Source organism: Pezoporus occidentalis, unplaced genomic scaffold (genome assembly GCF_034315485.1).
Source record: "Pezoporus occidentalis ecotype Australia unplaced genomic scaffold, CSIRO_AGI_Poc_V1 ctg133, whole genome shotgun sequence".
NCBI lineage: Eukaryota > Metazoa > Chordata > Aves > Psittaciformes > Psittacidae > Pezoporus > Pezoporus occidentalis.
Window position 1 is genome coordinate 1,652,496 of NW_026913136.1, and position 25,024 is coordinate 1,677,519.

At 43.1% G+C, this 25,024-nt stretch overlaps 1 protein-coding gene across 3 annotated transcripts; it reads right to left on the reverse strand.

Moving 5' to 3' along the window:
- Window positions 1–1,933: 1,933 nt before the first annotated feature.
- Window positions 1,934–24,567, reverse strand: SNAPC3 (small nuclear RNA activating complex polypeptide 3). Of its 3 annotated transcripts, none has more exons than XM_062609007.1 (9): window positions 24,437–24,567; window positions 18,802–18,879; window positions 17,503–17,587; window positions 15,557–15,661; window positions 14,835–14,984; window positions 7,633–7,715; window positions 6,127–6,291; window positions 5,063–5,170; window positions 1,934–3,211 (listed from the first exon to the last, which is right to left on the reverse strand). In XM_062609007.1, exons 1-9 carry the CDS (start codon window positions 24,520–24,522, stop codon window positions 3,064–3,066), a joined length of 1,008 nt encoding a protein of 335 aa, XP_062464991.1. In that variant the 5' UTR covers window positions 24,523–24,567; the 3' UTR covers window positions 1,934–3,063. The 3 variants fall into 3 exon arrangements, with proteins under 3 accessions (XP_062464991.1, XP_062464989.1, XP_062464990.1); XM_062609005.1 differs by lacking the exon at window positions 24,437–24,567 and adding an exon at window positions 22,664–22,938; XM_062609006.1 differs by lacking the exons at window positions 1,934–3,211; window positions 24,437–24,567 and adding exons at window positions 3,627–4,314; window positions 22,664–22,938.
- Window positions 24,568–25,024: the final 457 nt, after the last annotated feature.

Genomic DNA, 25,024 nt, shown 5'->3' on the forward strand with positions numbered 1-25,024 from the left:
CCACCGAGTGGTCCATCCATCAAATTGATGTCTCTCCAATTTAGAGACAAGGATGTCATGTGGGACAGTGTCAAACACTCTGCACAAGTTGGACAGTAGATGACATCAACTGCTCTACCCCTGTCCATCAGTTCTGTAGCCCCATCATAGAAGGCCACCAAATTGGTCAGGCAGGATTTCCCCTCAGTGAAGCCATGCTGGCTGTCACCAAGCACCTTGTTGATTTTCATGTGCCTTAGCATGCCTTCCAGGAGAATCTGCTCCAGGATTTTGCCAGGCACAGAGGTGAGACTGACTGGTCTGTAATTCCCTGGGTCATCCATTTTCCCCTTCTTGAAAATGGGGGTTATATTCCCCTTTCTCCAGTCATCGGGAACTTCATCTGACTGCCATCAATGGCCAGTGGCTTAGTAACTTCATTTGCCAGCTCCTTCAGGACCCGCAGATGGATCTCATCAGGTCCCATGGACTTGTGCATGTTCAGGTTAAGATGGTCTCATACAAGATCCTCTCCTACAGTGGGCAGAGGGTCTTTATTCTCAGTCCCTGCGTCTGCCTTCCAAGAGTTGGGTGGTGTGGTCAGAGCCTTTGCCAGTGAAGACTGAGGCAAAGAACCTCAGCCTTCTGCAAATCCAGGGTAGCCAGTTCTCCCCATAGCTTCCGGAGAGGGCCCACGTTGTCCCTAGTCTGTCTTTTATTTGCAAATAAATATTTATTTAATAATAAAATAAATATAATAATATATAATATACATTGTGTATAGAATTTATATTATTTTACCATATTTATTTTTATATCATATATAAAAATAAATATAATAATAAAGATATTGTAGGACATGGGATTATGTATTACAAGAGATTTATTAAAAGAAAATAATAATTGCTGATGGTCTTGCTTAAAAAGATGTAAATATCAAACACAGAAAGTATTATTAAAAAAAATATACTTTCTCATTTTTCACCATGAAGTAGTAAGCCTGCTTGTAAGTTCTGATCAGCCACTAACCACATTTAACAAGCAGCCAAAAGACAGATACCCAGCTGCTATCATAGAAATTGAACTGTGAATGGGCAGCTGGCTGCAATGCTGGATTTCACTCACAGGACTCATTCTGAAAGACACATTAAATCAATATCAAATTTGGCTGTCCTGCAATAGCTCCTGGGAGCTTTTAAAAACTATGATTTAGTGTAGCCTTTTTGTTCTGCTTGCCATTTGAGTCATTTGGTATGAAATAGAACCTGATCACACAAACAGCATCTTCTCATACAAGTTCTTCTCTGTTTGTAGTTAAGTGCTATACACACACAACTCCTGCACCCAGACTTACTCTAAGTATGGGGCTGACCCTAGTGGAATGTCTTCATCTGCAGGGACAGGAATCTTGAAATACATTTGACCATAAGTTTTTACTGGAAAGAAGGTGAATGGTTTGAGTGAAGGACAGCATACCAAGGCAGAATTAGCTTAATGAAAGAGTAAAATCACATTTTGACCACTCTCTTCTCCCTGAGGCTAAAGAAAAAAAAATCCACCCAAAAATCCTTAGTGATTGCTGCCATCTAACAAGCAAACAGTACCTGCAGAAATTATGTGAGCTGTCTACATGACCTTGGTTCCAACACTGAAGAGAATTCAGAAGCCCGTATGTTATTAGGAGATGGCCAGAAAAGGAGAAGGTTGGGGCAGGATGACAGGAGGCAACTCACTGAAGTTGCAACCAGAAGCGTACTGCAACTGCTGCTACAACACCATAAAGCAGCACAGCCCCAGCAGTCTGACTGATGACAGTTCCGCAGGTTCCTGAGGGGTAAGGACCCGTTCAGCACCTGCTGTGACAAGTGCCGGTGCTGAAGAGTTCACTGCTCTGTCTTCAGGGTACAGAGGCCAACAGCTGCCCAACTTAGATGACAAAAAAAACCTCACTTTCCTTAAACCCCCCACAGATTAATATTCACAAGACACTTCTGTTTCAAGATATCTAAGGTAATCAGTAAGCACTTGCAGGATCTGCGGCCACAGGACCTCAACAGAATTCAATGTGCCAAATACACTTCTGTATGCAGATTATCAGAGTTGGCTGTTTTTCTTTTACTCCAACCAGAACTAGGGTTGAGAACTAGCTGAAGCTTTCAAAAGAAAAGCAGTAGCACTACTAGCTTGCCTAAACAGTGAAGATCTCCACTAACATTCTCTGAATTCCAGACTTTAAGAAGCAAGGCATTGGTTACATTCTGTCTTGGCAAGCAGAGTTTCAACTTAACAACAGACTATCAAGTACAAATTGGTCATATTTAAAAAAGCAACAACACTTACAATTACAGGATGATACTAAAAAAGCAGTGCACAATGAACAGTATGAACAGGTAAAACTTCAAACACAGTAAAGAGTCAAAGTAATCTGGAAGACAGGCCACAATTCAGTCATCAGTGAAATGGAGCTTACTCATCACAGAATCAGTCCTCAGTTGGAATGCAAGGACAGTGGCAGTTCACAGATGCAAGCACCCCCCTGCTTGCAGGAAAAGACTTCAGAAGTTAACAAGCACCTTAAGCTTCCCTCTCGGAACGTATCCCCACAAATGCAGTGCTACCCACCCTTCTTCAGAGAAGGCAACTGCCAGAGTTTTCAAGGCGAGATGCCCAAAGACCGTGTTTTCATCCTCTGACGTTAACAAGGCCTTGGATGCCCAAAACTTCTCAAAGTCACAGCTGCTTTTGCAAGGTATTCTCTCTTGAAACATCCATATTTTTAAAGTCCATAGTCTCCAAACTACCATCTTCTTGCCCAAATGTATTAGAAAAATGTAGCTGATTAAAACAGATGTTTGAGCATATTTTTCCATAATTACTCATTTTTTAAAATCAGACTTGCTTACTCAGAAAAGCACACCAGAAAGACTTCATGTGCAAAGGGCTCTTTCCACCTCAGGGGAGAGGATTAAACCCTAACCTAAACCCCAGTAGGACGCTCAAAACTCAAGCTGTGTGGTGGTTTTAACAACCAGAGCAACAGTTTCACCAATGCACTTCACAAATTCATTCTGTCTCACATCGGTTTCAGTTGAAAATCCCAGGATCGACATAAGGATATGCAAGAAATTCCCCCAGTTTATTGCCTTCCAGATCGTAATGGAGCATCTGAAAACAAACATCGCAGAAGAAACAAGGATCCTCTGGTGCCAGACTGTCATTGTTGGTTACCCACCTGCAGGTTACAAAACACAAGTGTTTTCCATGCGAGTCCAACACAGTTGTGACACTCAAGTCAGTATTTTATCCAGAGTTGGGGATGGCAGCACCAAACATCAGTGATAATGTTATACTGACTGGGTACTATCTGTACTGTATACCTCCCACCCCAACACAGCTCTTTTCCAAACTCCACACCCATCAGTGCCAATCCCAGCTGCTGTCTTACACTGCTGTCTTACACTGCTGTCTACAGCTGCTATCTACAGCTGCTATCTTACACTGTTCTTACACTGCTATCTACAGCTGCTATCTTACACTGCTCTTACACTGCTATCTACAGCTGCTATCTACACAGCATCTCCTGAGAAGTTTCTCACACCTGTGTAGCTGGTATGGAGCATAACAAAGAAACCCTCCCCCAAAGCCCCCCGAAATATTAACAGGAATCTTCTGTCCACCCCATGGCCATTTAAATCATAAATCTGCTTGCTCTTAAGGTAAGACAGTAAGAAACTATGATGCAGAGCAGACACATGACTGACCCAAACTACAAGTCTAAAAGACAGACATGGATGATGCAGGTAAGACATGGAAAGGATTGCCACACACTCTGGCAAACACTGAAGTTAACGTCAACACAACTGCCACTACAAGGAGGGCTCACCATGTCACCAAGCAATTAATTTATGGTAGGACTCAGGGGCCATGACAGCTCAAGAATTCCAGTGATTAAGGATGGTATCTGCACAGATTAGAGCATGCAGAGCAGCCAGCCAAAGCTTCCCTGCTGTCCATGGTTTAGTACCTCCCCACTTGAGCTTAGTGCTTAATCCTGGTTTTAAGTTAATGCATTTATATCACCTCTAGTAAAGCCCTTCCTATCCCATCTTTCCCCCACACTGACCCTTTGGCTCCACCTCCCCTTATGGTCAAATGCCTTGCAGATTACAGCCACTTGCGAAGGCATGCTGGGGGCTCTGCTAGGAGCACCACGATGGGCTCCCATCACCAGGGGAATTGGCTCTTTGCCCAATTCCAGGGAAGTCCAAGGCCAAATAAGCAACATAACAAGGACACAGCTGCTGTGCCAAACTGAGGCTGAAAGCGTAAGCTGCCCTCGGGGAAAAGAAGGGCAGCGGGTGTTCTTGTAAGTAACTGATTCAGGCCTGTAAAATCAGGAAGCCTAGCCTAGTCTGTAGAACTCCTTTAGAGACACTTCTGCTGTGTCCACTGAAAGGCTTTCTCATGTCTAAGTAAACAGCACTAACATGAATAAAGAGCACCAAATTCACATTCTGCTCTCTTAACTGCAGAAAACCCATGCATCACAAATAGTTCCTTCAAATACAGCACAGAGCTTTCAGGTAGAGGTTAGGAGTCTACCTCTGGGGAAAGCTACAGCCCTTAAGGAATCTCTGTATTTTACCATGTTACGTTTGAACAGATCCATTCTTCCCTCTACTTGGACGCTAGATTTAATGAAAGCTCAGTACAATTTCTGGCAAATGAAATCTGAATCACATATCTTGTCACAGGGGAAAAAATGCAGCATTTTCCCCTCAAAAGTAAGATATTCAAAAGCAGTTGTTGAGAGCCAAGCTCTATGTATGCAAAAGAACGTGAGCCTAATAATTAACCTCTTCATCACTGGAGATCTTTTGATCTCCCTGAATGCTACCTGCAGGAGGCCTTTTCCTGTGTAGAGAAAGGACAACTGCCTGAAGAGTGAGACTGCAGAATATCTGCGTGAATATTTTTCACACACCTTATTAAATATGCACAGAGCTTTGATGGTTTTTACTAAGTTATTGGCAGCACCTACAGAGACATTTAATAAGACAAAAAGAGCGAGAAATTAGTGTACCTGGCTGTATACATTTTGCACACAAAGCATTTTCTGGTACATAGCCAGTGTTTCTTGATTAGCAAGGGATAGAGGTTCCTGTCCAGGCAGTCATCATAATGAATGAGCCTTGAGGGAAATAAATAAATACATAAAATATAATAAAGACTCAGCCACATTGGAATTTGTCTGAGCATGGACACTGTAAACAAGGCATGATTTAAATTCCTGTGTAAACTGTGACTAGACTTCTGCTTAGCATTTCTTATCAGAGATGAAGAGCTGGGGACAGCCTGCTAGTTGCACCACCCATGCATTTTATGGTCAGGAGTAAATTCAGTTTGTGCGGTAACTCAGAAACCTTCAGAACATTTACTTTAGATGGTCTTTTCAAAGATTTTACCTCCTACAGACCAACAGGTAAAAATATCACAGACGAATGAGATCACCTGCTTGCAATGTCTATGCCCTTGAGTTGTATTCCTCTTGGGGGCACCATTTATTAACAATGCTTAGGTACATCAGGCTGAGAACTCAAAACAATCTGCAACTCACTACAATCAGAGAAGTGCTCTCTCTATCCATTATGCACAGAGTATACACAATAGTTCTACTGTTGATGTGGTTGCCACCTCACAGCCAGTACTGCCTCCTCTTCCTCTCCTTCTACCCAACTCAGCCTACTACTTCCACTCCTCTGCTCTCTGTTCAGCTCCTGCCCCTTTCTACCATGTCTAAACTAATAAGCCCGTTGACTCAAGCCACTCCAGAATCGGTATGCAGATCTGGAGTACACAAGCTGACCTTGCACAGAAAAAAACTTATCCCTGTAGGTGCCATTCCTCACATACCACAGTCATGCCGTGCTAGGCAGAAAGTTGTCCTTTTATGCAGACAAAAAAGGGGAGATTACTTTCTTCCTTGCAGAGTCAGTCATATGTACGTGGAATAAAATCTTAAATTAGCCTTGTAGAAGGCAGCAGAATGATCTCAGTCTAACAAATATTCAGCCTTTAACATCTGAAGTTTGTCCACAGAAGGCTTGATTTCAACTGCCTAAGGACTCCCGAAGAGCAGTAACTTACCTTATGTCCGTGATGATAATGATGTGCTCACAGTCCCCTTGGTGGCAGAAAAGGTATGGGAAGCCAATTTTGAGGGACAAATCATTAAATGTGTAGTCCTCCATATCATCGGACTGAAGATTTACATACCCTCTATCATGAGATTCTGACCACTCAATAACAGTTCTGAAAACAGAAAGGTCATCAGCATAGCAAAGCTATAAACTGCGAATGCACAGAAAAGGAAGCCCCTGGGGGACATGCAAAACCTGTCACTGGGATACAGTTAAAAAGATGGAAATCAAAACAGCTCATGACATTTTGTAATAATTTAAGGTAATTTCACAGCAATACCACATCCCCAGGGAGCTGTGCACTGTTCTCATGGAACACCTGCCTTTAAATCATCAGGTCACTTACTGAGGAGTTCCATGTAGTGTACGCTCCTTACAGTGCCCACCCAGGTCAGGATGTTTGGAACACAACACTTCTCAACCATTCCAATAACTCAAGTTACAAGCAGGTCATTTCTGTTCCTTGGTCAATACTTTTGTTTTAATGTATTAAAAAGCTTTTTTTGTTTCTGCCAAGGAGAAACAAAGCTGACAACTGAACACTTAAACTTCCAAAATTTAGCACTGGAAAGGCACTGATGCAACTATTTCTTGGCTCTTAAGCACACTCCTGCATACAAGGCATTTCATTTCTGCAAACTGTGTATGTTATCACAAGCCCTACCAAGAAGATCATTGCTGCTCACAGACAGAAAGAAAAGGAGCAAAATAACTTCTCTGAAGTCACACACCAAGTCTGGCATAACAAGAACAGAGTGCAAACTCACAGCTCATCCATACCATCCATTTTAACATCTTGGTCTCCTAAATCTCACAAAATGCATCAGCAAGCCCATGCTTCCTTAAAACAAACTAGTTTGCACATTTTAAGTGGGTATGACATGCTCAATCAGCGTGAGGTACAGTTCCAAATAAGAGGTACCTCAGTCTCTTGGCAATACCACCTCAGATTTCTTTTTCCAACAGTGGCTCAGTCCCCTTGTTGAGTTCACCTTGAAGGTATCCAGCATATTTTCAAAACTGCTCAGAAAGCTGACTTTCACACAGCTGAGCTTACTGTCCTTCTGCCTCACAGGCAACTCTTTTGGTGGTTATCACAACTAGGGAGGGCACTTAAAAAGCCTGTACGGACTGGCATCTGTCACAGCAACCCCATCCCAACAGAGCAAAACATGATTTTAGGGGACAAACATGCATTCAGCCCCTTTTCAGACAGGGAGTGGAAGGAATGAGCAGAACAAGTAAAGTTAAACTTTCATGTAAAAATCAGTTCAAAGTGAAAAGATATCAAGAAAGTCCATTCTAGCTTCATAGACAACACATTCCAGCCTTTAAAACACCACAGATCAAGACAACACATTCCAGCCTTTAAAACACCACAGATCATCAATAAAATGAAATAAATTTTCTGTCCCTTAAGGTTTTCCTTAGTCAAAATCTACAAATACTGTACCTGCTCAGATCTCTGCATTCTGGGTATCTTTTATCATTATAAAAGATACCTTCAAAATAGAAGAAGGCAGATTTGTAGAGATCCTGAAAGAAAGAGAGAAGGTCTGCATTAGTGTTATGGGAGACTACACCACCTTAAACAAGAACAGATCGGAAAAAAAAAAAAACACTTTATAAACGATGGTAAGAGACTTCATTCTACAGGTTTCTAAGAAAAGCTTTGCATTTTAGGTGCTGATGTGACAACAAGGCTTATATGACTGCTAGATGTGCAGTTGTTCTGCTGATACTATTCTCAAGCCATTACAGGTTATTTTAGTGCTGTTCTCTTATTTCTATCCCCATCACAGGAGTTACATATTTCTCCAAATACACAGAACAGGAACTCAAGCATCACTGCACAAACTGAGCCAGTGCACAACACTGACTTAAAAAAAAACAAACAAACAAAAAAAAAAGACTAATAATATTTTTGAAAATGAGTAAGATGTAGTGGGCTGCCCCCCCACCCAGGTGCTCTCTCACTCCCCTGTATCAACAGGACAGGGGAAAGAAAGCATGACAGGCAAGCTCACACGATGAGTGAGATAAATGCAGTTTAACCAGAAAAGCAAAGGTTGAACACAGAATTAAGGCAAAAAGAAGAGATCTATTCCCTGCTACCCACCATCAGGCCAGCAGCCCATGTCCAACCACTTCCTGGGAAGCAGGGCTTCAGCTTGCATAGTGGTTGATTTGAAAGACAAATTCTTTAACCTTTCCTCCAGCTCCTAACGCTGCACAAAATGTCACATGGCATGGGGCAACCCTCTGGCCAGCTGAGGCCAGCTGTCCCAGCTACATTCCCTCCCAGCCTCCTGCCTACTCCCAGCCTGCTGGTCCTGGGGGGACCTGCAGAAAGACAGCCTTGAGGCTGTCAGCAATACTGTTCAGCAATAGCCAAAACACTGATGTGTTATCAAGACAGCTGAGGCAAAAATGCAAAGCATGGCCCAGAAGAAAATCCAGCAAAATGACGGAAAAAAAATCCTTTCAAAATTCCCTCTTAATTACAAAGTTTGTCACATACAGAAAGGCCATTTGTATCAGTCTATCAAAGACACATAATAATTAATAACCCATGGCACCCATACCAGCAGTGCAAGAGTCACTGGATTTCAAATTATCCCCAAAACCTGAGCAAACCCATGAATCCCCATTACACACTTAACATATTCTGCAGCAGGGCTACAGACATAAAATCATTTCCATCCACTAAAAAAAGCAGACTCCTGCTGCAAGCAGCTCCTTGAAAAGGAACAAAATAAGTAAGAACAGAAAAACATCTTGTTGAAATAGCACAATCAAGTATTGTTCTGTTTATCCAGTCTGCTCACACAACACTTAGAGAGCTGTTCTCTCCTAAAGCCAGTATCGTACTTTTACAGACTGGAGAACAAGAGGCTGGAGATCAGCCTCGTGGAAAGAGATCTGGGGGTTTAGGTTAATGGCAAGTTGAATATGAGTCAACAGCATGCCCTGGTAGGTGAAAATCAACTGTGTCCTGGGGTGCATCCAGCACAGCATCGCTACCTGGTCAAGGGAGGTGGCTGTCTCTGCACTGCCACTGGTATGGCCTCACCTTGACTGCTGGGTGCAGTTGGTGGTGCTTCAGTATAGGAAGGACAGCAAACCGTTAAAGTGTGTCCAGAAGAGGGTGACCAAGGTGATGAAAGGCCTCAAGGGCAAGACCTATAAAGAGTGGCTGAGGTCACTTGGTTTGTTCATTTTGGAGAAGAGAAGGCTGAGGGGTGTCCTCATGGCAGACTACAACTGCCTCACAGGGGGCAGCAGAGAGGGAGGTGCTGATCTCTCTCTGGTGACCAGTGACAGGACACAAGAAAATGGAATGAAGCTGTGTTCAGACTGGACAGTAGGAAAAGGTTCTTCACTGAGAGTGTGGTTGGTCACTGACACAGGCTCCCCAGGGAAATGGTCACAGTAACAACCCTGCCAGAGTTCAAGGAGCATCTGAATGACACTTTCTGTCATATGCTTCAGTTTTAAGCAGTCATGCAAGGAGCAGGGAGTTGGACTCAATGATCCTTATGGGACCCTTCCAATTCACAATACTCTAAGACTCTATACAAAATATTCTGTTGGGTTTTGAAACTTAAAACCAGCTATACAACAGGAGAAAGAAATTAAGAGATTTACTTTATATATATATATACAGCCAAAATTAAGAGGGTGAAAAACATACAAACTTTTTCTTTAGACATAAACATCATTTAACATCTAAAAAAGAAGTAATTGTTTAAAGGTCATATATCTGCTTCCCATAATTTCCATCCTCTGCTGCTGCTGTCAGAACAGCCTCTTTATAGACAAGTAGCTTGAGCAAAAAGAAGACAGCCAGGAAAGGTTGTGCTTTTTGGTCTACGTAACTTTTTTCTTTAAATTGTGTTCTTCCAAGTTCTTTCTGGTGTGTAAGAGGTGTTATTTTTGGTTTATGCTGCAACTCTTTAAAGACTGAGGCCAGACAGCAGTGTATTTTATCAAACTGATCACAACACATGTACAGGGCTTAAGAAACAGTCACAAGAAGAAGGAGACAGCCTCTGCAGTGGACCTTGAAGCAGGAAGATGCCTCAGACCACAAACCCACAGCAAACAGGGAAAAATACTGTTCAGGTACTTCATTATATTTTGCTGAAGAAAAATAACAGAGGAGTAGGGGGTGGAAAATCACCCTTGTTGCAAGAGAAATACAGCTAACCTGCGAGTCTATCCTGGGCTGGAGAAAACAGGTTAGCTACCTTGCACAGTATTTACTACTGGAAGCTAGACAATGTCAAAGGACACAAACCTAAACCTTCTAAATCCACTTCAGAGCAGAACACTTCTGTACTGACTGATACTCAGGGATCCATTCTGCATATGCTGTATAAGCAGCTACACACACCTACAACACACACGAGCGATGCTGCAAAACACTGTATACACACACAGTTACCTGTAAGTTCCAGCATACTTTTTTTTCATATTTTCAATTGCTTTGACAAAAAACAGTGTTAAAAAAAGGAAAAAAAAAAACAACAAATCTTTTGCAATTATACACTGCATTCAGACACTGCACAAAGCCTATTTAAATCCTCTGTTTTCTTCAATATACACAAAACTGCAAGGAATCACAGAATCATAGAATGAACCAGGCAGGAAAAGACCTTTAAGATCATCAATTCCAACCATTACCCCAGCACTGACAAGGCCACATCACTAGGGGCCTTATCTACATGTTTTTGAACACTTCCAGGGACACCAATTCACCACTTCCCCGGGCAGCCTGTTCCAATGCCTGACTACCCTTGCAGTGGAGAAAGTTTTCCTAATATCCACTCTAAACCTCCCTTGGCACAGCTTGAGGGCATTAGCTCTTGTCCTATCACTTGTTACTTGGGAGAAGAGACTGACTGCCATCTCTGTGATAAGGCTGCCCCTGAGCATCCTCTTCTCCGGACTAAACAACCCCAATTCCCTCAGAATCCTTCACTCATGGGTCTCAAGAGCATTTTGATAAAGTATTTCTCCAATGTACGTCAACATATAGTTTTATCACAGTGAACTGGTCCCCACCTCTACACCACTGTGTACAGGACACATTACGCAGCGTCCCAGCTCTCAGGTAAGTGAAGGTTGTACTTATTCATCAACAGATGCATGTGCAGGCAGCTCAGACAGATAATAACTGGCAATGATACCTTCAAGCTTGGTTCCCTTCCATGATTACTTTGGTGACTGACTGCTCCTCACAGGACACGCCTTCCAGCCCTTCCACCAGCTTTGTTGCGATTCTGTAGTGCACTCAAGAACCTTCACATCCTTCTTGAATTGTGGGCCCAGAGCTGCACACGGGGCTCAAGGTGAGGCTGTGCAATGCTGAATATAGCAAGATAATCATTTCCTCTGACCGGCTCATTTTGCTGTGTTTGATGCATCCCAGGGTGCAGTTTGCCCTCTTGGCTGCCAGGGCACACCACTGACTGAGCTTGTTTTGGCCAGCACCTCCAGATCCCTTTCTGCACGGCTGCCTGCCAGCCACTCCTTTCCCATTCTATACTTGCGTCCTATGCTGCTTCAACCTTGATGCAGAATCCAGCATTTGAACTTGTTAAATTTCATCCCATTAATTACTGCCCAGTGAAGAAAAAGCAAAGAAGAAAAATCACAAAACCCCAAAGTAGCAAGAATGAGAGAGAAGTTAGGCCATTTATGCCAATAAAATCCAGAAGTCTCTTACTCTCTGTATAGGCTGACAAGCAATGTTTGTTTACTTAAACAATGAGAGCAGTAACTTGATCCTTACATTATGCCTGTGTTCTCATACTGCACTTCAAGAGAAGCAACATGTAACTTACTTACACAGCCTTTGTCCTGCAGACTCTAAAGAGTACCATGATTTAAATCAGTCTCTAAGATCCTTAAATTAATCAGAAGTTATTTTCTCCATTTGGAAAAGTTAACATACTTTTGGTAGGTCATGATGTCACTCCCTTCCTAGGCTGGAAGGAAGAAAATTCTACCCCACTGATGGCTGATCTCCTGCCTGCTGAAGCACACACTTTACCATGAAGACTATACTGAACCTATACTTCAATGCAAGTTGCAAATTCACAGTCAGGCTTGAGGAAAACAAACAAATAGAATGAATGCACACCACTCATCAACAGCTCCTGCTGGGAGGCTGGGCATGGTGGCATGCACGCACTTTGGGGAAACTGATGTGAGGAAGCCTAATCTCAGCCTTGCTGAGGCCATGACAGGCTCACATGACTTTTCTGCATGCCCAGGAAGATAGCTTCAGAACTCTCTGGTCTCAGAAATAATCAGCTAACACTTTGCTAATAATGGTAGACAGACTCTTCCATTTACTTCATATAAATGAAAAGACTACTATCTTTTTGCTATTACGTATATAAGTATGTAGCTTCCTCAGGTTTCTCTCAGATTGTAGATGTTATTTTATTTCTATCATATTGATAAAATACTGTATTATTAATATGTAATCTTGGCAAAACAGCTAGGACCCAAGGGTGATAATCAGCGAAACAAAATCTAGCTGGAGGCCAGTAACTAGCAGAGTACTCCAGGGATCAAGACAAGGTCCAGTTCTGTTTAACATCACAGAATCATTAGGGTTTTAAGGGACCTCTGGAGATCATCCAGTCCAACCACCCTGCTAAGGCAGGGCCACCTACAGCAGGCTACACAGGAATTCATCCAGGTGGGTTTTGGATGTTTGCAGAGAGAGAGACTCGATGATCCCCCGGGGCAGCCTGGTCCGGTGCTTTGCCACCCTTAATGCAAAGAAGTTCTTCCTCATGTTGACATGAAACTTCTTGTGTTTTTGTTTATGGCCATGGTTCCATGTCCTGATGCTGGGCATCACTGGAAAGAGTGTGGCACCATCATTCTGGCACCCACCTTTGAGATATTTAATATGCATTAATGAGATGCCCTTGATGACCTTAAGGATCATCAAGCTAGTTGATTCTATGAATGAGATCCCCTCTCAGTCTTCTCTTCCCTAAACAGGCCCAGCTTCCGCAACCTCTCCTCATGAGAGATGCTCCAGACTCCTGATCCTCCTTGTGGCCCTCCATGTACCTTCTCCAGTAGCTCCTTGTCTTTCTTGTACTAAGCCCAGAACTGTACACATTGTTGCAGATGCGGCTTCATCAGGCAAAGGTTGAGGATCACCTCCCCAGACCTGCAGGCCACACTCCTCCCCAAGATACTACTGGCCTTCCTGGCCACAAGGGTGCACTGCCGGCTCATAGTCAGCTTGTCATGCACCAGTACTCCACCTGTCTTAACGGTCTAGATGCTGAGGCAAAGTCTACCCCTCAGCAAGTTTGCTGTTGACACAAAACTGGGAGTGGCTGATACACCGATCATGCTGCCACTCAAAAGGAGCCACAACAGGCTGAAGAAATGGGCCAACAGGAACTTCAACATGGAGAACTGCAAGGTTGCACACCTGGGGAAGAACAACCCAATGCACTACGCTATGCTGGGGTCTCTCACCTGGAAAGCAGCTTGACAGAAAAGGGCCTGGGTGTTCTGGTGGACACCAAGTTGAACATGAGCCAGCAGTGTGCCCTTGCAGCAAAGGAGACAAATGGGATCCTATGCTGCATCAGACAAAGTACTGCCAGCAGGTCGAAGGAGGTGATCTTTTCCCTCACCTCAGCAGTGGTGAGGCCACACCTGGCATCTTGTGCACAGTTCTGAGCTCCTCAGTACACGAGAAACATGGACATACTGGAACAAGAGTTCCACAAGTGCCACGAAAATGAAGGGAGTGGAGCACCTCTCTCATCAGGAAAGGCTGAGAGAACTGGGACAGTTCAGCTGGGAAAAAAGGTTCAAGGGGATTTTAATACACAGAATGAGGTACAATGAGCACAGACTGAAACACAGAAGGTTCCCTCTGAGCATCAGGAAATGCTTTTTGTTGTGAGGGTGACCTAGCACTGGCACAGGCTGCCCAAGAAGTCTGCAGAATCTCCATCTTTGGAGATATCCAAAAGCCATCTGGACATGGTCCTGGACAACTTGTTGTATGTGGCCTTGCTTGAGCAGGGCAGCTGGTCCAGATGACCTCCAGAGGTCCTTTCCAACCTCAATTGTTCTGTGATAGGATGTATATCACATGTGATGTATTATCAAAATTATGCAGTTTCAGTATTTTCAATTAAGAGTACTTTTTCTTTTTTGACTCCTTTTGCACATTCCCAGAGAACACCTTACTACTGTGGGACAGGGGAACAGTCTTCGCTTCTACTTTTGATCAGCACCTAGTTGCAAACACCACAGCATGCAAGTTCAGAGGGGCATGGCCTACATTCAGCTTTCTACTCGTATTTCTATTCTGGTGTTTTCCAGTACAGCACAAAGTCAGTCCCCAGGGATACATCTGTGTGAGAACTCATTACCGGCATTACTGCTTCCCAGTGGTAGCATTAATGATGTTTTCCTTGACATTGCATAAAACAGGTCAGCTTGGTAATGCCACCAGGAAGTTATTTATTCACACTGCAACCTGCTGGCAGAAACAACGCGGTTTGTTTAGTGCTGAAGAAAACAAAACTCTGCTTCCCTCTCTCCTGTGCATTTTCAAAGCTCCTACACATGCAGAGGGCTCCACACAGAAGATTTTACCTTGCTTACGTGTTCTGGTGCTTGATCTGGCTGACTGCTGAACTCACCACCTATCTGGAAGTCGCTGACGCAGGAAATTGAGTCTCTCAGCTCCGTCAGCTTCTGGCTGCCCAGTACAAGGACTGTCTGATAAGGTTTGTAATCTTTATGCTATGAAGAAAAAAAAATATACAAGCTTCAAATAAAAATCACTTGTGAGCATTAATACTGTCACCTTGAGAATCATCTAGATTGGAAAAGACCTTTAAGATCATCAAGTCCAACCATTAACCTAGCACCACCACATCCACCATTAAACCATGTCAGCGCATGGCACATCACCTCTGTGTACAAGATTTTAAACAGCATTTTGCCTCAGCCTCTCCTAAGGCTGCCATTTATTAGTTGTATTTTGTCACATTCCCCACCAGAAAGTGTAGGAAAGATAGGAAGTTTGAGTGTACTTATCCCAGATCCAGAAAGAGTACTTCAGGATTTGAGTATTTAGTTTCAGATTTTGAGCTTTCTGTGAAATAAGTTAACTGCTAATTACTGTAATAATTGCCTTTGGCAAACCAGTAACAATGAAAGCCAGATTCTGGAAAAACTTTAAGAAGTTACACAGTTGAAGGGTTTACCACACTCCCTCAGTGGATGCACTGTTTTTAACAGCTTAGGAAAGCAAGATATTACCTGAGTAGGGAAGAAACATCAGAATGCAACCTAGAGAATTTAGTACCAACCTTCTGAAATATGATAGGGTAGAACACGTTTAGAGTTAAAAGTAGCTCTCCCTCCTCAACTAGGTCTGTAGGACTGTCTGGCCTCTTTCCACTTGCATGTGATTCCTGGAAAATAAAGATGTGTATGTATATATATATAATATTGGCAACCACTCATATATCATAGCCACTGGATAAAAGTTTGAGAAACACTGTTCTAACTGCAACTCATTTTTTACTGTATAGCCTTCTGAATTGGTAACAGCCTACTTCCTTCAAGATGGAAATGTGAGAAGCTGCTGTAATTAGAGATTTCAAGTATCTCCCATCATTCCTCAGCTCTGTGGAAGCTAAGGTGCTTTCAGCAATTATGAGATAGCTGGCTACTCCTTGCACACTGAGAGGCCCTGCATAAAGGAAATAAAGCTGCTACTCTGACCTTATGGAATCCAGCTGCTACCAACTTCCACCATTTAATGTTTTTAAAATGGTTTTTTTTTTAATGCATTCACATGTAAAACCCTCAACTTCAGAAAGACAGAAAACAGCCACAGGATGAAGTATATGAAAATAAAAACCAGTGCAACACTTGCTCTTATTAGGGAAACTTCACACTGCTGGAACTCTCGATTTCTCCAAAATCCAGCACTACCCTTGCCACACTACCGTTTTACAAAAGAAGTGAAAGCATTTCCACATTTCCATCCTACTGTATGTTTAAGATGGAGCTCAGCTGTGAGAATAAGGGAGGGCACTTTTCAGTAGTCCTGTTTCCCCCTTTTTCAAGAAATCATGAGAGAATACTGACTGCATAAACACTTCCCACCAGCTTAAAGTGTTCTTCAGATTCAATAACGTAAGCATGTACTGATATGAGACTTCAGTTCTGAGATCTTTGCATCTCCCTTTTTCATGTGACACATTCCAAACTCGTATTTCTTTTTGCTCTCTTCCTGTTCTAGTACACCATGGTCCCAATCAGCTGTGACACAGAAACCCCTTACCACAGCTTAAAGGATGCAGTAACTGATCACGTACTCATTCTTCAGAAACAGAAGACACCACTTGTTGAAGCCCTCTATGAAGATTTTTATTGCAAGTATTTGCTGAGACATGTGTCAGGCTAAGAGCTCAACATAGCTGTTGCATCGCAGTTCGCACACAATGCTTAAATCATGTGCCTGGGTCTCTAGACAGTTGAAACAAAACCATTCATGACAGACCAGGAAACCTCAAGGGTAAAAAAATGTTTTAACAGTCACAAGTGAGGCTCCTTCCCAGCTACTCCTCCATCCCTAAGTTTTACAGAATTCATGGCTTGCTTCCTCAAGCCTTGGACTCCACCACTGTAAAATTTACAAACTTCAGGTTTCTTGTTTCAGACTTTAATTGTGAAGAAATCTTAAAAAAAAGAGTTACTAAGCATAGTTAAAGGAATTCCAAGATGCTTTTGCGGGGCTGATCACTAAACTGGTTCCTGTCAGCTCAGAATGGCTCAAAAACTTGGATTACAAAGCTCAGAGTTAGAATATTACTGCCACCATGTGGCAGTCCTACTGTCTTCCTCCTTCAGTCCTACAGAAACTAGCTCACAGTCATTTACACATTTCCAACAGAGGACTCCAGGAGCAAAACCTTTTTGTGTTTTGTTTAGCTCTATAAGTTCACATAATCCTCGGTACACCTGATCACCTACACAGCGCTTTATTAACAACCAAATAAAAGCAGACATACAGCAGTAATGAGCCAGAGTTCCTCTTCAGTACTTCTGGTACTTACAGACCATAGAAGACTTCCTGCCCTATCTTTCTGTAACACGTCTTTAATCTTAATCATTATCTGCAAACCCCTACCTGCAAATATTTACATTGAGTAGAGACTCACAGTGACAAAAAAACAAAGCAACCAGAAGCTGGACTTTTGCTGTACTGAACTATCTTGAGATCCTAGGATGACAGGTAACTTACCATCTCATAGGCAAGAGTTTCTTGTCTGCAAGCCCGATCCACAATAATCGTTTCTTCCCTCCTTTCTAATGCCTCTTTTCTAATTCTGAGGGGCAGGAGCACAGGACAAAATTTCATTCAACAACTTGCATGCAGAATGTGTAACTATACTTTTAAGTAACGCAAGCTACTACAGTGCAGCTTCAAAGAGCAGGACTTCTGGCTGTCTTAGTATGACAGACTAACTTAAAATACTCGTCTCCCGATTCCCATAAAACCTGGTCATGCACAGCTGGCGTGTAGATTTCAGCTTTGTTTTGTTTTGCCTTAAGTGCAAATCACAGGTTGGTTGTGGGTAATTTTACACTTACGAGGAAAAAAAAAAAAAGAAAGAAAACCAGCAAAATTTTGTGTGAGGAAGCTTTTATAGAAAGCATGCTTTGCTACCTTCAAGGAACCTGTTTCAACTATCCCTTGCACTTCAAAGGAATTCATGTTCAAGCAAAAACCAAGAAAAAAACACAAATATTCTCAACCCCATGACAAAGATACTTTTCTAAAAAAAAAAAAAAATCAGTACCATTTGTAGAAGAAAGAGTATTATACACAGAATATCTACTAAAATAAATGTATTCAACCCCCGCATGAACAGCAAATCCTTCTGTACTTCTGGCACAAGTCCATGTACCCTCTAGGCCTCCCCAGAAGTTTTCAGTAACAATCAGGCTTAACACTGATGACAATCCTAACACATTTCTTTACATTCTACACAAACTGAAATTCAAGTATAGCAAAGGATGAGCATGAATTCAAAGTTCACTAATTGACAGAATCTTTACATATATTGTTCAACATCTGAAATGCAGAGTACATTTAGATAAAGATGTTACCTGGCTATGACTTCAGTACTTAACAGCTTGGATATTAAAATGTGACTGCAGGTTACTAGCTGTAAGGGCTACAGATTTATTTCACAAGGCTTTGGAGAAACCTCTCACCAACAATTATGAGAAGTCCCCTGCACACTCTAAATTTAGGCACTAGTTGAGAAGGACATAGGTCCAGAAGTTCTAAATTCTTCCAATGAGAAAGATGGCATATTCTGTCTATCTTAATAAAAAAACTGTAAGTAACATTCAAGCAGAAGGCTCATACCAATTATCCTGTCATAAGCTGGTGTTTCTGACCTTAGAGTATTTCTGGACACTGCTTGAGAAAGCACACCATTGCTTGGAAAAGGAACAAGCAGCCAGCCACGCTTTTGTGTGTTTCCTACCCCACCTCATATCAGGGTATTGTGAGTGTACTGCAACAACATACCGTAGAGTTAGCAGACTGTTATCTTCAGGAATAACATCTGGGTCCTCTTCTTTATCAGAAGACATTAACGTATCAATGCTTGGGCAATAAAAAAACATAAGATCACTATTATACAGGTACAAACATGGGCAAGACATCACATTTACACAAGCTGTCATTGCTGTATTAAGGCATTAACTTATGCCACATTTCTTCCAGTGGGAAGAAGCCATTTCTGTCAGAAGTGGCAGGTCCACTTTTCCTTGTATCCTGCTTTCCATCCTGAGATCTTTTCCACCTTCACTCTTCCTGTGTTTGCACAGAATCCAGAGTAGAGACAGCCATAGCTTTTTTGCTGTAGTGCAAATCCCTGCAGCTTGTGGGAAGGAAAAGTGGAACTGCTTTGGCTGCAGCAATGACTTAGAAGTGATCATACAAACATTACATTTTTATAATTACATGCACTGAAGTCTTGGAAGGTGTTGCTGTACAGCCTTTTACACAGGCCACAGCGGAGCTCCTCCCGGGTAACTCCACTACAGCAAGTGGAACCACACCACTAACATTTGGTCCACGTTCCTGAGGAAAACAGACTTTACAAACAGAAAATACGTGCTAATCCCTCCAGAAATTAAGGCTAAGCAGTCGGTGCCATACACCTAACAGATGAAAGTGCAAAAATCCCATAACCATGGGATTTCACCATGCCCCCTCTCCTGCACACAAGACAGATGCACTCAGTGCAGTCAGTCATAGCAGAGGGGAAAACACTGGCCATACTGTTTAATGGACACTGACGTGAACTGTAGGACAGTACCAAGGAACAGTAGCTGCAGGTCCCACTTGAAAAAAACATGCAAAGAGTTTTATGAAATTTATGTCCCCTAGAAAGGTATTTTAGGGCAGCTAGAAATAAAAAGGCCAAAGGGAAGTCTGTGGAAATTTGGATATGGAAATAGAACATCAGTGAACCCTTTAATCACTCTGACTGTTCTCAGAATATCCTAGCAGCCCAAAGAACCTTCCCAGTTTTAGAAATTCAAAGATGCTTTAGTATTTTGTCTGATATTTTCATAGTAAGCAGATACAATGTTTGTATTACTCTTCATATTGTGTATGTTTTAAACACAGTACTTTCATCACCTTTGAGACACTAATACTACAGGACACTAAATACTAATACGTTAAGATGCTAAGGCTAGCTTAATGCAGCTTTATAACACGTCCCTACAGATATTTACAACTACCCCTTCTAATAAAACAAGAAGGTGAATTAGCGCTGAAGTGGACTAAGGTACATGTAAGCCTCACCTCTGCTGACCTACCTAAAATCCACACTGAATTGAATTGAATTAGCCTGTCCTACATGTACACAACAAATCATCACTCAAAAGGCAAAACAGAATAATATGACTTATCATCTCCAACATTCAAGCCCTTTAGTTGCTCAAATACCAATAATGAATTCCAAGGTAAACCTCTGCTCACAGACCGCAAATGCATTTGAACAAAACTTAAACCCTTACCCTAACAACACCTTGGTTATTTAAGAGACCTACTGATGCCGTTTCCTAGTTAAGGACACCACTTCTGCACCTGTTTAAAATCTGATGAAAACCCAAGCAATCTCTTAGCAATTTTCTACATGCAATATAAGCAGCGTGAAAAGCGTTTTTACTCAGTTGAATTTGAGTGAAGATGAATTTTTTTCTTCCCTGCATTCTGTCTGCAGTAACATATTACAGAAATAAAACAGAAGGAAAACAAAAATCAACCACAACATACCGAGATGCACAGAGTTAAACAACATTTAACCATTATGTCAGTTTTCCTTACCAGAAGACTCTATATTGTCAGGAATACTTAAATGCACACTATGTCACGACATTAAAAAAAAAAAAAAATAAAAAATTAACTTCATTATGAGTCCATTAAAGATTCTCTTAATCTATTACTATTTTAAAAGTAGATACAGTAGGAGTATCCACATCTTCCCATCTCTCTTCCACCCAAAGAAAACCTCCTTAACTTGCCCTAAATTCCATTACAAGTAGTTCACAGTCAGAAGAATCTGTGTTTATATCCAGGATGTGCTCATTTCAGTGCCTAGAAAACCATATTTATGCTGATAATATATGTGTCCCCAAGACACCATAGAATAGAACTTGGTGGAGCCCAGCGTTCATCTCTTCTCAAGGGAGGAATACAAACTCAGAGCAGGCAAGTGAAAGTGATCAGAGGTAGTGATCTGAGGTTGGCCAATGTTAAGGAGAGACTCAGAAGGTTAGGACTATTTAATTTAAAAGCAAAAACACATGAAGATTAGGGACTGGGATTTCCAGCCTGCGCAGGAGACAGGTCACACCAGGATGTGCAGGTTTATCTTCATTCTCCTGCAAAACCAACAGGCAGCTGCCAGATGATCTGCTCTCTCCCATCATAGACTCCCCATTTTTTTTTTTCTTTCCCTAACCTTTCCACAGTAACTCAGCAGCAAACAGACAGCACAGCTCTGTAACACCAGCAAACACAGGCAGCAGACGAAATACCGTAGTCGTAGACTGAAGAAAGCAGAATGTAAAGCAGAATAAATGAAGGAAAAAACAAAGCATAGAAAATCTGCTTGGAATTCCGTTTTCACATTTCCCATAACTTGGGGAATAACTCTGAAAACATTAGATGGACATGCTCATGACACACCACCTGCATTTTTTATGTGCACCCTTCAATGCAGAGCACTGAAGGAAAATTCTATCTATATTTACCAAATTATGCCTTCTGCATTGCTTCTGTGCCTGAAAGTGAACAACCTCTATCTTGCATTTGCAATAGCTTGTAAATACTTCTACACCTTCCAGGAAACAGTAAGCGAAGGACAGAACTTGCACAAAGCTATACAGATAGCAACAGAACTCTGACATGTCTTCCTTAGTGATAAGCTACAGACAAATCATCTTGACTCTTTCTGTAGGAATTACTGCCTGAAAACAGCCTTTCCTACAGGTGAGAGACAATTCTCACTATTCACGACCTAAAAGCCTTCCAGCTGTAGTTATATTTGATTTCTAGATTGTTCTCTTCTTTCGACACTAGTTTGCAATTCACTGGTCCACAAATATGGGTAAGTTACATGTGCCAAACAAGAGAAAGTGCCTTTTCTTTCCCAGCCCTAGTGTCACCTGGGCTCTTAGGGCAACAGCAAAATCAGTACGAAGAAGCACTTGCATAGGTTTGACTTCACCTCCAGCCCTGACAGAAAACAGTCAGTAGAGGCCAAGGGCCGAGGCAAGCTCGAAAGTTAAGGTATGTTGCCATTAGCAGGGCTTATCTAAATGTTGTTAATAAAAAGAGATGCCTAACTCTTTTTCTTCATAGAAGGTATGCCTTTCATTTTGCAACTGGGGCTTCTTAAAACCATGCACATATTCCTGTAAGTTCAAGTTCTACCTAACAAGTAACACGCTGCTAAGTATTTACTTAACTAACTTGTTAAGTGCTGAACTGTTCATGCCATAACACAAAGTTTCCGCTAGGGGAGCATTACCCTCTAGAAACACGATGGTTTCCTTCTCCACAGCGCATATACCCGGGAGATATCCCCCCCTACGTGGCCCAGATCCGGAAACAACCGTTCTAGGCAGATTTGCCCGAGCACCTCTCGCCTCTCCTTAAAGCACCGGTGCAGAGCCTGAGCCACAGCACCCACAACCACGCCCCGGTGCGGCCTCTCCTGCATCACACCGAGCGAGGCCGCAAGCTTCCCGCTCGGGATGGGGCAGCAGGTCCCGGCCTGGGGAAAGACAGAGGTTTCAGCCCTTTCTCGGGACTCCCGGCAGGAGGAGCCCCATCTCCCCCCACCCGCCACCGGCCGCGTGGCCACCACCTGCACACTTCCTGCAGCTCGGGCACCATCTCCACCTGGCAGCCCAGCTCCGCCACTACTGCCGCGTCCTCATCAGCCGCCGCCTCTGGCGCCAGAGAGAGGTCGGGCGGCCCCAGGTGCTGCATCCAGCAACGGCTGAGAGCGCCCACGCGGAACGCACGGGTGTACAACTCCGCCGCCTCGTAGTCGGGCGCAGCACCGACCGCCTCCGCTGCCGCCTCTGCTTCTGCTGCCGCTGCCTCCGCCGCCGCCGCCGCCATCGCCATGACCGCCGGGCCCACGCGCAGCCTGCCGCAGCCTATAATCCACACCGGCTGCGCGTCACGGCCGACTCAAGCTCCTGGGCCCTGTGGGCGGGCTCAGCAGCGGTGGGCCTCCTAAGGCGGGTGCCCGGGCACAGACAGGCTGCCCGGAGCGGTGCCGGTCTGCTGGAACGGAACGGAGCGGAGCAGAGCAGAGCGGGAGAGTCCGGGGGCCTTTGTCAGGCCTCCGCGCCTGCGGGCCGTCCCGCTTTGCCACCCTGGGGGAGGGAGAGCGGCAGCAGAGCTCCTGCTGGGGCACTGGGAAGTGCCCGACGCCTTTCGTTACAGCCTAAAGAAAAACCTGAAGTTACTAAAAATGCGTCGTGTCTGTGGGTTTATAGCTGTCCAAAGTCTTTAGTTGAGCTTATCCAAAAAGCTGAATTTTCTTCTATCGAAGTGAAAATATAATGCTTCTCAACCTTCTTTTTGTACCATCCATGTGTTCAGTAACACCACGAACAAGGTTCCTGAACTAGATAATGATTTACTAGCACTGCTCATGCCATCGCTTTAAAAAACAGGTATCTGCCTCCATCTTTCTTCCTAGCCATGTGAGATTAGTGATCCGCTCCAGGAGCAGTGTTTTTAGGGAATATACAACGAATACTACAGTGGACAATTGCAGAATTTCCTTGTGTTAGATCACCTGGGAATGCCCACTGCAACAGCATGACATAGCTGCCATGAGCACAACCTGTTAAGAGGCAGGCAGAAATTCTCGATTGAGAGAGAACCTGATGTCCCTGTTGCTCGTACCAGTTGAACCACAGCCTTCTCACTTGCTTCAAGCCAAAACATACCATTATTTCTTTAAACATGAAAATAATACTTGAAAAAAAATGTGTGTTAGCAGGTGGATTGTTGGAGCAGAGGGGAAAGATAAAACCGGGAAACATTCATGAGAAGAGATTGGGTCTTTGCAAGCTGCATGGAAGGGTTAGGGTGCTGACAGTATAAGAAGGTCACAGCATTTTCCTGCTGCTTTCACAAGGGAAGGTAGTTAAGGGGGAGAGGTAAGAATGTAATAGCACAGCCTGGTGATACAAGAGCATGTTTTGCTTTGTTCAGCAATAACAGCATCATCTAAAAGCCCTTACACCTCCCCCAGTTATATTTAGAATTGCACTGCATTTCAGTGCTGAATTTATTTATTAGCTGTCACTCACCAATTTTAATTGCAGTTATTATACATTATAGAACTCTTGCTAAGCTTCAGCCTCTGCTTTCTTAATCCATCACCTTTGCACATCATGACACTCCCCAGCTCTGGAAGTAGCTCTTGATTAAGGGCTGTTACCCTCACTTCCTGTTGTATCCTCCCTGAAACTTACCAGTTGATCTGTGAGGGAGTCTCATGCCAGTTTCCAAAACCATGCCTGCCTTTCAATGTGCCTGTTTATATTAGGAACATACCTTTCCCCTTTGTGTACTTGCAGCGTCATCTGAAATTTGGAAATACCCCACCACTTACCTGTTGTAGCCACATCTGGGGTGGAAGTGATGGGGCTGTCTTGGTCTAAGTGCACTGTTGACATAAACATAGAGGAGCCATTTCATCCACGAGCAGCAGGATTAAACCATACTCTTGCAGAAAATTATGAGAGGTTTTTAGTGTCTATGAGAAAGGAGGTAAGATACTGGTTTCAAAAACCTTCTTTGGAAAACCAAACATGCCAAACTGTGTGGAAATTGGTGGGCTGGACTTTTTTGTAAGACCACATGAAAATGACATCAGCAGAATTCCCTAGCACAAGGGCGGTCACTGCCAACCACAGTCCTATTACAGACAGGAGTGTGGTTTGGAAGGGGCTAGATACTGCCATGCTGTAATTATTCATATTTCTTGGAATAATCCCCGTGGGCTGTTCAGGTAGATAGATTAATTTCCCTCACTGCCTCTCTTCCTCCTCCCCATGACAGGTTTGATTTCGGAGTTCCTCTGCAGTAGTTAAAAAAAGACAATGTGAAGTACATAAAGCTCAGGCAGGAAGACAGGATAAGTAGAATTTCAAGGAGCAGCCAAGGTGAAAATACCAAAGGTGGTAATTTTTAACCATGA

Coding starts and splice junctions, on each gene's coding strand:
- SNAPC3 (XM_062609005.1), bottom strand. CDS start 22,929: ATGGCGATGGCGGCGGCGGCGGCGGAGGCAGCGGCAGCAGAAGCAGAG. Junction 17,588..18,801: donor AACAGTCTGCTAACTCTACG/GTATGTTGTTGC, acceptor CCTGCCCCTCAG/AATTAGAAAAGAGGCATTAG. Junction 14,985..15,556: donor ACCCTATCATATTTCAGAAG/GTTGGTACTAAA, acceptor TTTTCTTCATAG/CATAAAGATTACAAACCTTA.